The sequence below is a fragment of the Lissotriton vulgaris genome, chromosome 11 (genome assembly GCF_964263255.1).
Source record: "Lissotriton vulgaris chromosome 11, aLisVul1.2, whole genome shotgun sequence".
In the NCBI taxonomy this organism is placed as follows: domain Eukaryota; kingdom Metazoa; phylum Chordata; class Amphibia; order Caudata; family Salamandridae; genus Lissotriton; species Lissotriton vulgaris.
The window spans coordinates 1,105,937,487-1,105,955,768 of NC_141699.1; the positions used below are offsets into that span (position 1 = coordinate 1,105,937,487).

Consider the following 18,282-nt stretch of genomic DNA (forward strand, 5'->3'; position numbering starts at 1 on the left):
CTCCTGGCAATCTCGGACTGGATGGCGGCTAGGGGCTTGATATTATGCCCCACTGATTTCTTGAAATATCTTGGCCACTCTCCAAGACCGATTCTGCTCAGTTCTCAGTGCACAACAATGTGCCGTAATTATTATCTTACTTTCTTCATCGAAGTTGGATGTATTTCTGAAAGGCCTTTTACGTCTGACAGTGTAGTGATCGTCCATTAATTTCCCAGGATAGAGGGAAAACTTTGCTATTGGATTATGTGAATCTTTACTTCAGCAATCATCTGCTACCATTTCAGCTCTATCTTTTGTTCTTACTTGTGTGTGCTCAGACCGTATCAGCTTTTGTTGGTTGAAGTTATTTCTCTAGATAAGAAAGGCGCTTTCGGACGGAGACAGATTTTGGACACACATTTCTGTCATATGTTGAGCAGGATCAGTTTTGTTTGTCTTCAGTACTCTAAAAGATGCCACTTGTTGCAAAAGCTAAAGAGTTGCTAAAGTATAATCTAGCATGGAATTTGAAGATGTGGTATAATAGGTCCATTGCGGAGCAGGGTCTTTGCAGATCTCCAATTGAGATTCTTAGGCCCGGGATTTAAAGTCTTTTATTAGTGCAATTGACTTTGCATCACTCGATGTTTTATTTGTATCTCTCTTAGTCTGTGTTGGTATTGACCACATTTAGTCCTGCTGATTTATTTTCTCATCTGGCGGAAATGGTTTTAATAAGTTCATATTAAAGTCCCCTATTATTATAATATCTGGAAACCAACCTTCTTGGGAGCTTTCAAGAATTCTTTTCAGGAGTTCAGATAGCATTGAAGTCCTTGTTCTTAAACTTCATGGAATATAGAGATTAATCAGAAAAAAAGAGGAGTTTTTGCATTTTATGCCACTGTGTAAGTTTTATCACATCTTTAGTACATCTTCCGGTTCAATCGGTTCTATTTCTCTCTCTAACGCAATTACTACAAATGTTGCCAAACCTCCTTTTGGGCGTCCGGCTTTGTTCACTTTCATTTCTGGGAAGAAAAAACCTAGATGGTCATTTATTGTTTACAGTTGTAATCCCCATGTCTCTTGCAAGTATATTTTATGATAATTTTTTAAGATTTCCATGAGGTTTTTATACTGACCTTGGGTTAGTGCACCAATGATATCCCAAGAGCAAATATTTAATAATCCTATTTCTTTCATTGGAGATTCTTCTATTTTGTGGACCTTTTGATATCATGAGTAACCCTGGGTGGTGAACTCCGCTCTGCTCACGGAGTTTGCAGAGATTTCTGCACTCTTCGCTACGTGGAGCTCGCGAAGTTCCAAAAAATCCCCTTTGCGCAGGAGAGCTGAGTTTTTTTTCTCATTCGCGTTTACCAACTTGAAGTTGGCGAGAGAGGAAAATCCATCTCCCCAGCGAGATTTTTCCTCGTTCGCGATCATCAACATCAAGTTGGCAAGCACAAGCGTGGAAAATAACACGGGGGATCAGGTTTCTAATTGCAAGTGGTCGCATAAGCTCGCAACTGCTCATGTTGAGAAACTCCCTATTCGCGTTGAGAAAGCTGCTGCTCGAGTAAAAATCTACTTGAGCGGCAGAAAGGAAAGCAGCGCTTGCTTGCTTGTGCATGGTGCCACTCACGATGATAGCACATTGCGAACAAGTATGCAGCACTGAAAATCACAGCGAACAGCATTTTTTTTACCGCACTATGCTGCTTGCAGAGCTTCGCATAGCGCGGCAGAGTTTTTTGCCCACTTTGCGGAGTTCCTTCTAGCGCAACTCCGCAAACTCCGCCCAGGGTTAATCAAGAGCAATTCTCAATTCTTCCACTGCAAGGCATTGGTTAGCCAACCTGTATATAGCTTCATATTTTCCTTTTCATCTAGCATTATCTTCTTTATTTGATGAGTGGATGATATGCAAGATGTACTCCCTAACAAATTGACCAGAATTGAGTATGGTTGTCTTTTGTTTCCATGATTGCTCATTTTTTTTATCGGATTTTCCAAGGCAACAGGTGCTGGATTGGCAGGTAGAGAGACCATTTCAACTTGGATACCCCAGGACTGTAGGCGGCCTTTTCCTGAAGTACTCTTTAGCCATAGGGCTACATAACCAAGTGACAACTGTTGATTCTTGACTCTTATTATCTGATGGGTCTACAAATTCACTACATTCTATGTCCGCTGAAGAGATTTTCAGTAGGGAATGCACTGCCTTATGAAGTTTAAGAATGTTTCCTCTATTCAGAATTTCATGCTTACCTCTTGATTAGTATTTAGGCACCAAAAACATTTTTAAATAGTAAATTGCAGTTGCATGTTGGGCTGATAATTGTCAGGCAGCTGCGGCAAAGCAACGCTGCCTCTCTGGCCTCCCAACTGTGTCACAGGTCGCATCTGCTCAATGGTGTGCTGCAAAGCGGGAGGTCTTTATTTTGGCTTGATCTCGGCACGGGTCCGCAGCATCAAGGTTCCCGCACACTTCCTGCCAAAGAGCGAATGGCAGGCCTTGGGTGAAGAGCAAATAATTCCTGATCGATGTATACGGAGAGCAGAGTTGGCTAAACACGCCGCCATCTTAGAGCCTGGCAAGCTCAGCCTACCCTTTTAAATGTATTTATTGCAAGTTTCCGTGTGATCTTTGGCTCAATGTCTACTTAATGTTAATTTTGTCAAATGTATTATTCCATTCCTCTTCCTATTTGTGTCCTTTTTTATTGTTTTATTATATTTGTCCTTTACTGCATCTCTTTAATTCTATTACTTCCTTTTCCAATATGGCATACGCATTTGATTTTTCTTGCCTGGGGATCCCTATGCCCGCATAATAATGTGAGGACTGTATACATGTATTGTCTTGTATTCTTTGTAGAACCGATTCTCAGGCAATTGATCACTTCATACCAGAGTATTAATAATTGTATGATTGCTTTGCCGGTATGACTAATTTATTATTATTTTTTCATTTTACTTGTCTTCATATGTTCACTATGGTTGTAAAATTATGAAAATTGCAAGGTTTTTGAAATCATCTCTCTTATTTCTTCCACCATACAGTGCTAGCCCCATTACTCTATTCCTCATTCACCCTGGTTGCCATTTGAAGATGGCGCTTACACTCCCTTTTCACTCCTGGTCACATTGTAATTTACACACATGTGCATCACATATGGCCGCTACACTTTTTATACCACACTCCGAGTCACCAACGCAGCACTCCCGTACAGCGCTGCACTATTGTAATATTCCCCCATCATGTGACAAGAGGTAAGGGTTTTCAGATATATGTCACTTCTGGTTTCAAATTACTTGACATGCCTGACGGTAGCTAATAGTGTCTGTATTCTTCCAGGCTTCCTTTGCAAGTTGCCTTGGGACTTGTGGTAAAGTGACTACTAACCAGTTAATCTATACTTTCCTCCCTATTCCATGAACGCTGCACCTGGCAAGGGTTACTGACCCTTAAATAAGTGTTTTTATGACATTCTCACTTTCACTGCACAGCCAAATTTCTGCAGAATGCTCTAATCTTGAATTGATGCCCCTCTACGCCTTAATTCATGCCGTAGGTGCCGTTATTGGTTCTGGGTCATTCATAATGGAGTTGGCCCCTCCTCGGACCACCAATCTTCAGGCAAGAGCAAAGGCTACCCCTTGTAAGTGCGCTGTTTCCGCACTTCTCGCACACTTCTGCCCATATCCTCTTGTCGCGGATCACCCTCACTCACTCGCGTATAGTCGGTTGACCTTAGGCCAATTATCATGTTCACTTTGTTTTTAGACCACGTTATCCCAAGCACTTTCTTGTTCCGCTCCTACTTTTGATAAGTTTAGAATGAGAAATCCTTTATCTACTCTATCAGCACTTTGGTGTACGCTCACTTGAGTTTTTCAATTCTCACATTGTGAAGTTCAATGTCATCATCACCTCGCCCAACCACGAACTTGGGTTGTATAGCTTACCTTGACATATGCAAAACTTTCCACGCCGAACCCACCCTAACTTGTTCTTTTCTTTTGCCCCCTTCTTGTTCTTGTCCTTTTCCCTTCCCCCACCCTTCCTTATTAATGTCTGGCCTGATACAGGCTAACTCTAAGGCACTTACCTTGCTGTCCTGATAATGATCCCCCTAATCTAGCCAGGATCGAAACGCCGTTGACAACCACATCTTGATACAGATTTATTTATGAGGATTCATGTGGAGCATAGAATGTTTTTTACAATTGTGACTGTTGTAAATATGTATGTGAAGTCACTATGGATGTAAATGCCTGAGGTCTGGAAATCTGGTGATTTCCAACCCAGTTCTTACCCACTGCACTTTATTTATACCTTATTTTTCTTTCGGATTATTTGTTTAATAAACATGTTTGTCCACTTGGAGAAAACTTACACAGGTCGCAATGTAGTTCTGTGTAAACTTTACTTTATATATTTGTTTTTGTAAGGGACCTGTGTCTCTAAAATATTTTATTTTGGAAGCAAAGAATCATCTATCTTGCTTTCAAACTTATGCATAAATTTGCATCTAATCAGAGAGCATTCTGGGAGCATTATACATAGCCTTATATTGCTAAACTTTGCAAACGTGTGTGCACATTTTTACACTGGTACTACTGTCAGTAGTGCAGTCTGAGCTTACAACATTTCCTTAGAGCACTCACCCTTATAATAAAGCTTTGTATTAATGAACCATAAATACAAGTTCAAACAGTATTAACATTAGGACACAAATGTTATCATAACTGCAGGCAGTGCCCTTCCCTGACCTATACTGTGGTGGTGTAATCCGGCAATCAAAAGTAGTGAGCTGCAGGGGGTTGGACCTGCATGTCCCAAGGAAAAAGGAAAAATGAAAACTTCTTGTCCTTGACCTCAAACAATATGTCCCGGGCATCGAGCTATAGGAATTCCACACATCTGTTAAATGTAATAGTGTAAATAGGTGGTAACCTATGGAAGAGCCAGCCTTGCCACAGTGAAAAACATCTTTGCAGCATTTCCACTGCCAGGACATGTAAAACATTAAATAGACATGTTCCTCTTTTAAATGCCAAGGGGCTTATTTATGACCCACCGTTGTGCCACTTTTTGTGACAGTGGTGGCGTACAATATTTATAAATCAATAAAGGCTAGCTAGTTTAAGGGAAATATTAGGGAGACTCTGGTACGTCAGCAGTGACAATATGTGGGAAAAACACTGTTTTCCTTTGAAAGCCCTCACCCACCGACCTAGTCGGTGGCATGCTTCATCATCGGGCCCACCACAGTGGCACCGAATGTGCCCCGGGTGTGCTTCAACGCCAGGTGACTGCGGAGCTGGTATGTTGCTGAGTGTGCAGTGAAGGGGTGTGAAGGTGAGAAATTAAAATGCTATCCAGGAGGTCCCAGCACCCGAGGGTATTAGCAATATTTAATGAACTGGGCCTCTGTTAGCAGGTTAAAAAGGCAATAGGACGTTTTAAGGGAGAGTTACAATGACCTCCAGCGTCCAGTGTGGTCTACATGTTTCAGCCAGTGCCTTTGTTATAAGCTGGCTTTCCTCAGGACCAAAAAGGGGTGAAAAGTGCAAATAATAATAAACTATATTAAGTGAGTGTTGTTATTTTCTCTATGTGTCGCGCACGCTAAGGCGCTGTAACTGTTAGAGGGGGATTCCCTCAAGCTTTTTCTGTTATTTCAATGTAAAAAGCCTCATGGGTCGCCTGGCAGAGAAAGAGACCGAGTAGTTCGGTCTGGTTCCTCCTAGGACCTATTCATCCATCCGCGGCGCCCGAAATGCAGTCAATATTTGCCACATTGCGCCCTATTTACAAAGTGACGCATCTAGGCAGATGGGTCACTTTGTAAATCCCTGCACAACATTATACCTCCATCAGGTATAATGTATGCAGGGTGGGTGCTCCCATGCAGGAAAGCCTCGTAGAAGTGATGCAGTGAAATCTACACGATTTCACTTTGCCACTTCTAGGACGCCACTGCGTCAAAACCTTACACCTGCTTGGAGCAGGCATAAGGAGTGACGGAGCACAATAAATAGAGGCCTCCCCATGCATTGCTGGAGTTTCGTTGTGCTTGCGACACAACTCCAGCAATGCGTGACTTCTACACCTACAGATGCATCAGAATTTCTAACGTATCTGTCAATCCTTGAACCATGGTGCACCGTACTTTAAATATGACAAATCCATGGTAGCGCAAGACTTTTGCGAGCAGGGAAACTGATGCATCTGCCCCATGCACCTGTTGATGGATTTTGAATGCCTACCTTAGGGAGGACTTATAAGTATTCAAAAGGAAGGTTTAGGTTTGGGGAAAAGGGTTATTTCGCCAGGTCAAAACAACTGTTTTGAAGCTTCCCAGCCAGGCTGAAGTACAGGCTGGAGACAGGTTTTATAGTGAATGTTGCACAGGGCTACTTTAGTGAGTGGTAAAACAGTGCTGCAATCCACTGGTAGCCTTTACAGGGCCTGGTTACATGTGGCACCCTACACTAAGGACCTACAAGTAAATGTAATTTGGAACGTGGGCAATTTTTACATGCTTAAAAAGGAGAGCACAAGCAATTTACCACTAGTCAGCAGGAGTGAAGTTTGCAGAGTTCTACGTTCAGCATAAGAAGGCAACAATCAGGGAGAATGCCATACAAAAAGATGGTAATCTCCAACATGTATGTAGGGTCAAACTATTGGAATTTAAAGAGACACGTGTGTACATAGATCACAAGAGCACAATATTGTCTATCAACAGAGACATGTACTTTTTGCCCAAAGATCAGTTTTCTTTTAATAGCCAAGCTCTTCAGAAAAGGATAAGGATTGCAAATAGAATCTATGACTTGGAATGCTTTAAGCTGAAATTTACTATTTTGTTGCATCCGCTGTTAGGTCAATATTACATTTTGAATGCAAAATATGACATTCAGGCCTATCACAATCAACAACACAAAAGGTGACGGGAGGATGATTGCAATAAGTCTAACCACTGGCACTCAGGGTGGGATCCAACTTATTGTTCATTTCCCACCATGCCACCGAAGAATAGACCCAGCCCTTTGCCAATGGGTCTTAGTCGAGTGATTGCAGAAGATTAGACTTATCATAAAGTGGTTTTATTTGGTATCACAATCAGTAATAAATATTAAAAATATATGCAGACACACAAAGCAAAAGTTTCATATATGCAAGCTCACTTGATATAAAAATCAGTTGTTATATATAAACAGACTCAAAATGCCATACAAAAAGTAAAATGCTGCACAAAACTTGGGCTCTTAGTGCTGGGTGTGTTTGGGACTGTCATTGGGAAATCACTACTCTCCTCCCATATGTAACACTACCATGCAGTTTGAAGCAGGCGCATCACCCACAACAAACCAGGGCAAAGATGTCAGCTAAGAGAAAAGCAGAGTCCTGTAGCACCCATACAGGGGAGACACAAGAATTGCACTGGCATCCTGTTTACTACCTTTCAAGTGCTCCAGTGTTTTACATGTGCTTCAGGCAGAGCTTTCAGTCTGGATTTGACACTGGTGTACCAACAGGATGTCCACAGCCCCACCCTTGATATTCTGCTGCACTCAGAGGTTTCCTCCCTGCCCATTCAGGTTGATTTGTTGATCAAGCTGACCTATTGTGAAGCTTCTGGGAGGAATCTCACACTTCGTCCACACCTCATCCAGGCCAAGTACAGGCATGGAGCTGATAGAGCCTAATGCTAATAAGCCCTCTGAAAGCTCAGGCGGGTAAAGGGTTTAGTCCTAAAATCTACTTTTTCAAAATATTTATTAAAAATCAGACTTCATTGTTAGGTTGGACTTATATTAAATATAAAAAATACATCTTTGAATGGCATCTGTAGCTGCTACAGGCCAAAAGTTGTAGATTAAAGTGTATATTCAATACTTCAAATTTTCCTTCTTTGTCAGTTTTATCCTGACCAGTGGCAAAGAAGTTTTGAGCTTAATCCCTGATGGAATCTGCCTTTTATGATGTCACACATGTTCCATAGTTAAATATTTTGCAGCCTACCATGTGGTTAGCAAGATTTACCTAGGGGTAACTTACTTAATATTTAAAATCAGGTTTTCCTACCTGTCAAAAGGTTGATTTTAACAGGTCTGTGCAGGTTTAAGTTACATAAATTAGGCTATGCAGGGTAGGCCTTAAGACTTTCTTTTATGGTCATTGTATTGGATGTCAAAGACCACAAGTAGTATTTAACTTTCAAGACCATAGATATTTTTCAAAGGAGCATTCTACTGCCTTACACAGACAGTAAATATGCCAATCATTCTTAAACTAATCTAACTATACTTAAAGGAGGAGCAGGGTTAATTTACTGTTGTTTAGTAGGGTAACAGTGCACAGAGTTTTAAGTCTACCAGAAAAAGGAAAGAATCTGCATTGACCATGCAGAAAAGGTAGATTGAATACAGGTGCATACTGGGTATCACACATGCGTGTTTGCTAAAGCACATGTGTGATGGATAGGTCAAGGTCTTGCTTTCAACACGAAACTCTCAACATGGACTAATTAATCATTCTAATCCCACACAACAAGATGTTGGTTGTCATGTTCAGAATTTTTGGTATGAACATTTGTGAGTAGAACATTACTAAATGCTGCAGGTTAAAAGGTTGGTCTGCATCCATGTTGCCTTTTTTGTTTCAGATGTACATTCCTTTCTGTTGGTCGCACAAATTGCAGTCTTCCTCTTTCTGACGTTTACAAGCAGTGGAGATGTTGAGACTGCATTGGAGGTAAGAGAGGGGATCTTACATGCTTTACTCTCATATGAGAATGGGTGGTCCATTAATGCATAACTCAGTGTGCGCCCTCTGCTGATCAGAAATGTCATTACAACTTTGAATATCTTGTTCCTAAAATATTATCAATGATCATAACAGACGCAGTTCAGTTTCTTACGAAAAGTACACTTTTTGGTATGTCTTTCATTACAGTTACATTTTAGGACTACCGTTGCGGAGACTTAAATTATTTAAAACAGGGCCGGGTTTAGCGCTTGTAGTGCCCAGTGTAACAGTCTTTGTTGGTGCTCCCCAAATACACATTTTCCATGAATTCTCTCTCTACCACACTGGAGCGGCTCATGAAGGTATGAGTGATGAGGCGTAGTGGAGGGGATTATACAGATGAAGATAAGGGAACATTTTTCAAGTGATCCATTTTCCCTCGTCATCGTCTGTTGAATCCCTACCACCCCACTGCTCCTACCAGCACGGGTCGCCACTGCTACCACATTTCACAACTACCCCTCAACTCTCCATAGCTCCTCTTTGACATGCATTTCATTTGTTTTATAGTGTTTCTAATACCATTATAGGGTGTCAGAGCACTTTACATCACACACACATTATACAGAGTCAAAGAATCCTACTTCTGTAAATTAGTCCATAAGAAATCTTAAATTATACTTTGAATACTACATGGTGTAGGAATCACAGATACTAGTAGGCAGGATATTTTAAGAGTGTTTGCTCTGGAGAAGCACAAACTCAGAATTTAAAATGTACCACAGTGATTGGCTTTACTAATAAGAATGTACTGAAATGAACCCTTTTTAGGAATATTAGGCTAATGAAAGACTGGGGTAAAAAGGAAGAGTTCTAAGTTATGTACTGCTTCAGTTTTCATGCAGCTCTTTGATGACAGTTCATAGCTCAATGGGCTATATTTGGGCTGTATCTTATGAACTGGAAAAGGATCTCCGTGGCAAAAGCAGTAACCTGCTAAGATAGCCGCATACAATGCAGTACGCTGATTTGCGTTGTACATGTTCTTCGCAGCAGGCACATTAGCCCTCTGTGCTAATTTATCATGAGTGGAAACTGCCAATAGACAAAAGTTCATGGCTCTCCAGCATGAACATAAGTTATCAGTTATTTTGAAATTTTTATTCCTGACTCAAAACGTCCAGGAGGCATAAGGAACTCGGCAACAGGTGCTATTTCTAAACACAGCTCATTTTTCCGAATAACCATGGCAGAAAATCTGACTTCTCTTCAATAGGTTTAATGAAAGGTATGTCACCTTTATTGTCACAAACCATTAACCAGAGCTCTACCCTGGAGCAAATGATACTCTATTGGTGGTGCGAGCATTAGTGTTGCGACCTTTCTCAGCGTGAGCATCCTGACTGTGGTTTGTGCACATGTGGGGATCTTCTCCTTGTGAGTATTGTAAGATCATCAATTGTAAAACATATATCACAGTATGTATATGACAGAATGTATTGCCATAGTGGCATGTATTTGACTAACAAAATATTGGAATAGTGAGTCCTGTTTTAGAATACGTACTATAATAGCTTGTAGTAATATCATATATTGCAATAGTATGCATTGTAATAGCATGCATTCTAATAGGGTGTAGTCAAACAATCTTTGTTGTAATCAAATGTATTGTTCTAACATTTGTTGAAGTAACTTTTATTGTAACATCATGCACTGTAGTAGCATTTAATACAGAAGGATGTACTGTAGTAGCCTGTACTCAAAGTGCATGTATTGTCACAGAATGTATATTGTAGCAGCATGTTTGAAAATGGCATGGGCTGTATGAACACGTACACCCCAAAGCTGTGTGTTGTCCATTGCACTGCAACCAGCCTAAACACATGTAGGATGTTAGATTCCCCTGGTTGGGGACGGAGATAGGAGTTGCTGTTCAAAGAAAAGACAGGAAACATGCAGTAACAGGGATTCCACTCCATCCAGCTCACCACAAGAGATTCTTGGTGAAAGTATAAGAATCCTGAACATTCTTTAGCAGGATAGTGCAATGTGTATGCCTCCAGCGTCTTATTATTATCATGTTTATACGTTTCCAATACGGTCATGAGGGGATGTAGAATGGTAAGAGACAAAAGAATAGCAAAACACACGTGTAAAGTGCAGCAAATGAGATGAGTTGTGTTATACTGAGATCTCAGTGCATGAAACAGGTAGCACGTTCAGACCTGCTGTGGTGAGGTAATTGGTGGGATCAATGCCTCTGTGTTGGATCCACTTGGAGAAGTCTTAAATCAGATGGAATGTTAGATATAGCCTGTTGAGTCTTTGGGTGTCTGCTCAATTACTGTGATTTGGATAGAACAATGATTTGAAAAGATAGGCAATGTTTTGAATCTAATTCAGACCTAATCCTCTAAGGAGTCCTTTTAACATTTAGTTTAAAATTGTGCTCCTAAAAATACGGCACACAAAATATAGTCTTAAATTCTATACTTGCCTGAGCTTCCCTTTATAATAACTAAGATATTACAGGGTGCCTGGTCCAGGCTCATTCCTCAAACTTCTTTGAATCATCATTAATTATTTCAGTGCCAGGTGGGGCCGGCCCACTCCATGTCATTGTGGACAATGCTTCAAGTCCAGGGCATCGCTGAATCAACCTACCGCAGTGTGTTTGGTGTAGTGTTGGTTTGTTTCCATTGAACTAGTTAAACCAACACACTGTAGGTAAAAAAGCTCAGGAATGAAAGCAGTGTCACAAATGACGTGGTGTGAGGCGGCCTCCCTATGTGGGGCTTGTTCTACTACATGCCATTAAAACCTCATAGTATATTCTCACACTGGATTTCATTGTCATTCCTTATTCAAGCTTTATGAAAACACTGTATATTTCGTAGTTACTAGACCATTTTTGAAATGGTGAAATTCAATACTGTGTTGGTCCTTCTTATATCTATCTAGTAATACACTATGAATTAAGTATTGTCTGTATTTGTGGGGTTCAGGGGAGTCATCTCTGACCATTATGGTGAGCCTTCTGAGGCATTCCAACACCCATTCAAGGCTAATTAGTAGCTGGGAGAAGCTAGAGCCAATGCAAATTAGCCTCCAGAAACATCAGGCAGGGAAAAGGTAATGTTCTAAAAGTTACTTTTGCTAAATTTTTGTTGTGAATCTGACATCACTGACTTATTATTTTGCATTTTGACTGTTTTAGTACTGCATGTATTCTTTACACATTTCCCAAAATTAAGCCTATCATCTCCCTGCCATGACTAGCAGGGCATTGAGTTCAGATTAATTTAGCGATTTTGCGGGTTAATTCCGACAATGACTGATATTATTCCTTGAGGTGAATTGTCACTTACTCCAAAGAATAATCAAATTTCTTAGCGTCAAGATCTGGTGAGAGGAGGGGGATTTGAATGACCCTTGTTCCACCCCTCATATATATTTGTGTATTTGTTCACCCCATTATTTACCCCTGAAGTGCAGATCCCCTCCTCTGACCTCTAGCACTACTGACATTACTTATCATCAAACATATTTAATGTACTATGCCATAGCCCATTTCTGCTGTTTAAAACCAGTGTCATTAACACATGTTAATATTAACCATGTGAAAATATTTAATCACCTTGTGAGGCTGTCTTTAGTGCCAGGATTAGAACTCATGATCTCCAAAGTACAACATGTGTCAGTGTGCAAGCATTCACTCAGTGACCCATCCTCTCAGCATTATCTGCAATGGGGAGTGTGAGCATGTCTAAATCCTGCCTTTTTGAAGTATTAGAGGCAGAATCTCTCCTCTACTCTTGGCACACAGGGTTTCATGTGATGAGCGATTATATTCAATAATATTGAGACAAATCGAGTTGAGTTCAGTTGACCAACATGTATATAATGTGCTTTATGGCAGGGCAGTACTACAAGCAGGGAAGAACTTAGGTAAAGAAGAACCTGTTTAGGGGAATTCTGAATGTTTTGTGAGATGTCTCCACTTCAGAGCTGGCGGAACAGAAGTCCAAGCTAGTATCACAGCTAAACATCTGCTGCAGCCCATGGAGGGAAAGCTGGAAGGAGCTGAATGGAGTGGTCTAAAGCCTGTTCGTATTAGGGTTCTGTTTGACTAGAGTCACTATTAAGTAAAGTCACATGAATCTGTGTATATTCCTGTGTATTGTGATGGGCATTTTAAATGCACAGGGTCCTCTAGCCCAAGCCAGTAGAGGTATTTTCTGCCTTGAGACATGAGCCATGTCTTTTAAGACTCAACATGAGGTCCTCTTATGCATATGGTGCTGCTACAAGGTTCTTCTTTACAGTCCAGGCCCAGTGAATGCTTTTGGACAATCCTTGAATGCCCTAAAGATCCAAATGCCAATGAACTTGGTGAATGATCCACCTAGAGCATAATAAACTCAGTCAGTGTGTTCTTCTCTTGTAGCTTGTCTGCACTCCCACTTACTGGAGGACCTCATTGATCCTAATGGTGGTTGTGAGTTTCATTGCAGCCTACACTGTGGAGGTAAGGTATTTACCATTTTTCTGTTGGTGTTCCCAAAACATACCTGTGAGGTAAGGTAATGAGATTTTAATGAGAAGGATCTTTCCCATCTTTTGGAACTATTGATGGTGCTTTGGAGGCAGTTTCATGCTTATTGTTTGTGGAACCAATGGGTTTTCAGAAGGCACAAGAACCTGCTGGGATGTTTCACCTCCTATGCTGGCACTGGAAAGGTGTAGCCTACCACACATTTGGCCAGATTCACAAACTGAGTTCTCTTTTAGTTTTGTTTTACTTCTATCTTTGGTGTAAAATACTCCTGAAGTTCTGGACATGGTTCACTGTACATTTTTGGGAGTGGCTGTGTCTTCCCCATCGCATTGGTGTGGATTACTCCTTAGGAACAGAAGTATGATGGGCAGCTTTGTGAATCCGTTTTGGAAATTCTTGTGTAATTCACACTTAAGCAGACGAGGGGCATAAATACACACCACATATTTTTGATTCAGGCATGTTATTCTCTATCCCACAGAATTCCAGACAATTGCTCCTGCTGCAAGTTAGGGGTTGTCAAGCAAAGTTAGAATACATATCAAGCATATAAACTTCTAAGGTGGGCCTTGGGAAGGGAGTACCCTCCATTTTATCATGTGCGATGCATAGTGACTGAAGACCAGTTACTAAGGCTAATTTGACGCTAACTGCTGCAGCAAAAAAAAACATACATATCTGATAGGCTATAGCTGATACACGGGGATGTTCATGTCTGAGATTTGGTGAAACACAAACAGCAGCACATATATATCACCTAGAAACAACATTGCCTGCCCAGCCAAGTGAACTTCTCAGGTTTGAGCAACTTCCAGGCATCACACATTTTAAGCATTGACATGAGTACATCTGTGTATGAGACCCCCCTACAAGAAGAAGCTATGCTAGAGACAGTAGGAAGCATTCAACACAAACCTCTTCTGAATGCCAAGTTTATGCATTTCTTCCATCTCAAGGCAGATTTCTGGAGACCTTGCTGATCACCTTTTCCTAGGATACCTTTTTTGAAGATCCTTAATCATGTTTTGTGCTAAATATATCAGATAGCTGCTTTTTAAATGTCCATGGATGGTCATCAGCTTATGTTTGTCTACATCTGTCAAATTTATTTCATGAGACATATTGTAATATTCATGAACTTGGGATACTAGATTTAATCTTTTGGACTACTAGACTGTCACTGACTATGATTAATAAGTTGCTTCCTGTCTCAGAGGGGTTCATGTTAGGGCAGTTTTGCTTGCTTGGTGCAAACTGAAGTCTTGCAGGTTGACGGCTCATCATTATATTGAAATGTAATTATTAAGGAGGCTTTTATTTGGTGGCATTTAGATGGGGCACTGGCTAAGGAATATGAGGACTTTATGTCAAGAAATATTACTCATTTATTTAAGAGAGCTCACAGTTGATTATTAACTGTACATTTAATTCAAATGTGTTTTGATTCAGGATGTTTGCACTAATGGACAAGCTTGAGAGACTGTCAAGTGACTGGTAGATTGTATGTAAGATATTTGGAGGCACATACTTCTTCCCAAGCAGCTTTGGGTGGTTTTTGTCGGAAGCTTCATGCTTTGTGGGCAATTTTTTTTTATTACTTTTATTAAGCGTGTAAGGGTAGGACCTGATGCTTCTCTTGAGATATTTCGGAAAAGTTCCAGAATTGGTTATGTTTCTTTTTGCTTTCACCCAAGCATGACCTACATTTATGTCTTTTTCACTCCCTACCACTCAATTACTTACCTTGCTAAAATGTTTATTGATCAGTGTTTCTCTTTTCTGTCTAGCCGGAAAATGTTAATCGCTACCACTTCATTCAAAGAAAAAAATAAAATAATAATACATTTTTTGTCCAGAAATGGAATTCCAGATCCAGAAAAATACATTTGTGTATTTATGACTCTTAATATGCATCAATTGTGTTCTCCTGTGTGAGGAGTTTACAGTTACCGGGTCAGAACAAAGAACCCCCCTCATTTGTTGAGGGCAATACATTTACACTGTGACTTTGTTGGTGTCCGAATAAAGGTTTCAGGTTTTTCAGAAGGCGTTTGGAAGCCTGGAAAACTCTTTGTACATAAAATTAAATACAAATATTGTATTGACTTTATTAATTATCTGTCAAATTGTAATGATTAATGTCCAATAATTTTTAAAAGATGAGTATTACATTTGTTTGATTTTACTATTGTTTGATTGTATATATGTACTGTTTTTTTATCTAACACTTGATTTTTATTTTCTAGACATACATTGTTGACAATCGCAGGTTCTGGATCACCATGAAGATATTATTTAAGTACAAATCTAAAAGTAAATATAGGATATTGCAGAGATCCTTGGAGAAGGACCCAAACTGGCCACCGCTAAATGTCACACAATTTTCAGAGCCAATCAATGCCGATCTTGACAGCAAAATAGGTCTGTTGGATCTCAATGTGTGAGAATAATCGCAGAAAGCTCAGCTTGACCCAAGGTATCCTGACATGTCTTCCATATGCACAACCTCCAGCGATGTACTGATCAGAAGGACACGTTTTTACATAAAACTTAAAGTTTCCAGTATAAGTGTCACTATCTTTTTTTTTGTGTTATAATTATTGTATTGACATTTTGAGAAAATATCATCATAAGTACAATTAAGTTAATAATAACTTACAATTTGAATGATATGAATAAATATACAAAATATATGGAAAAGAAAACGAGAAAATGCATATATGATAAATACTATGCACCAATAAATAACACTTACAACTATAAAGATAAATAGTAACCTGAATAAATATGGTGTGGAGAAATATTAAATATTTAAATAATGCAAGCAACATATAAAAGAAATATATCAATCAATCAATCAATCACTGCATTTATAAAGCGCTCTACTCACCCGGGAGGGTCTCAAGGCGCTGGAGGACAGGGGTATGTTACTGCTTGAACAGCCAGGTCTTGAGCTGCTATTCCAGAAGGAGAGATGGTCTTGGGTTCGCCGAAGGTGGGTGGGGAGGGAGTTCCAAGTCTTGGCTGCCAGGTAGGAGAAGGATCTTCCTCCGGCGGTGGCTCTGCGGATGCGTGGTACGGTGGCGAGTGCGTGGCTGGTCGATCGTAGCTGGCGGGTGGGCGTGTAGAAGGTCATGCGGTCGTTGAGGTACTTGGGGCCCAGGTCGTGAAGAGCCTTGTGTGCGTGGGTGAGGAGTCTGAACGTCATTCTCTTGCTGACGGGGAGCCAGTGCAGGTCTCTCAGGTGTCTGGTGATGTGGCTGTGTCGAGGGATGTCCAGGATGAGTCGTGCAGAGGCGTTCTGGATGCGTTGGAGTCTTTTTTTTTTTTGTATGTTCTTATTTAGCGCTCGAATCACCCTGGGGCATCTCGGCGCTTGCCTTGGGAACCCATCCTGGCTTTTCCCTGTGAGATAACCCGTATTGGGCATCCCCAAGGTGAAAGCCAGGCATCCCGCCGCGGGGGGCCGTTGTGGAGATTAAGCAAGCTAATGCCCAGAGTTGCAGAGTGTGAACCCGTGATTTGAGTGGGCACCGAAGCGAGAATTATCGAGTCCGTGGACATTTGGGCTCAAGACCCTGCCGCGTCGGGAATTGAACCCTGGTCCCGGGTCTGACGTCTGCTTCAGGGTCTGCCTCCTCTAATCAGTGAGCCACACTTCTCCAGAAGTTTGGCTGTGTAAAATTCTTAAAGAATCAATTATAGGTTATTTCAATAGATATATAAAATGAGTATAAAGATTAAACATTATATATAGCTACAAATATAGAAAATGACAAATCTCCTTAGCCCTCGAGGAGTAATTCTTTTTTAAATTTTAAAATTGTAAAATATATCGAGAAAGGAGTATTGAATAGAATATGGAAAAATAGTTGATATAAGAACTAACAGAGCATATCAATAAAAGTTATATGAAGAGAAATGAGAAAAGAATAGAAGAAAATTAGAAAAGAGAGATTAATAAGATAATGGAATAATAAAATAATAATACAACAAAACTATAAGTTAGTATATTAATAAGAAAGCATGAGAACCAGGGGGGGAGGGAGGGAGGGGAGGGAGGAAGAAAGAAAGTATATTGTCAAAAGTCAGATCAAGGGGTATTAGTATCCACTCCTGGAATATCGTCATCTATATCCATGCCACTATTCAGATTCAGGAAAGGTGACCTAACGCGAAGAACTATGTCAGTTTGGTTTTGAAGATTATAAATTATTCTCTCATGTGATGCGGTTTGGAACATAGTTGTCAACCATTCTTCTTGCGACGGGGAGATGGATATTTCCAATGGAGTAGAATACATATTTTTGCTGTGGCCATTGATGTGTGAAAAAGATGACATTGGGGTTTGGTGAGTTTTGGAGATAACCGAAGGTCATGAAGGATGATAACAGCAGGAGTGAACTGAAGATGTAAAGGCATAGTAGAAGATTAGATTTTTCCCACATATGCCCAGAAAGGTTGAATCAACGGACAGTCACATATAATGTGTGCTGAGTCACAGTTCGTATTATCACATCTCCAGCAATTGCCATGGGAAATTAAACCAGCTTTCTTTAATCTTGCAGGAGCCCATTGCCATTCATGAAGACTCTTAAATAGACAAAATGTAAGTCGAGCTATACACGTTCCTTTATCTAGATTCTCTATCATTCTCTCCCATGCATCAGTAGTGTAAGAAATTGAAAGTCGTGACTGCCATTTAAATTGTAGGGTCTGTGTTGAGAAAAAAAAGATGTGCTGTAAAACCTCCGTATAAACCAGATATCACTCCTTTATGTTTTCCCCAGGTATTTAGGTATGATACTATCTGTGAATTTGACACCACCAGAGAATGTGAACCTAATTGTTGTTCCAAACATTGCTTGAGCTGGTTATATTTTAGGGATTGATGCGATGGAAGACCGAATTCCTCTTTTATTTGTATGAATGTTTGGAACTTATCCTAAGTGGAATCTACATACCTAGTACT

At 40.3% G+C, this 18,282-nt stretch overlaps 1 protein-coding gene across 1 annotated transcript in view; it reads left to right on the plus strand.

Moving 5' to 3' along the window:
- Positions 1-15,850, plus strand: part of LOC147684246 (putative cation-transporting ATPase 13A4) — a 385,092-nt gene extending 369,242 nt beyond the window's left edge. Inside the window, exons 28-30 of the mRNA XM_086944646.1 lie at positions 8,670-8,758; positions 13,200-13,280; positions 15,557-15,850. Coding sequence (XP_086800772.1) covers positions 8,670-8,758; positions 13,200-13,280; positions 15,557-15,754 — 368 coding nt within the window. The 3' untranslated portion in view covers positions 15,755-15,850. The remainder of the gene's footprint in view (positions 1-8,669; positions 8,759-13,199; positions 13,281-15,556) is intronic.
- The last annotated feature ends 2,432 nt before the right edge of the window (positions 15,851-18,282 follow it).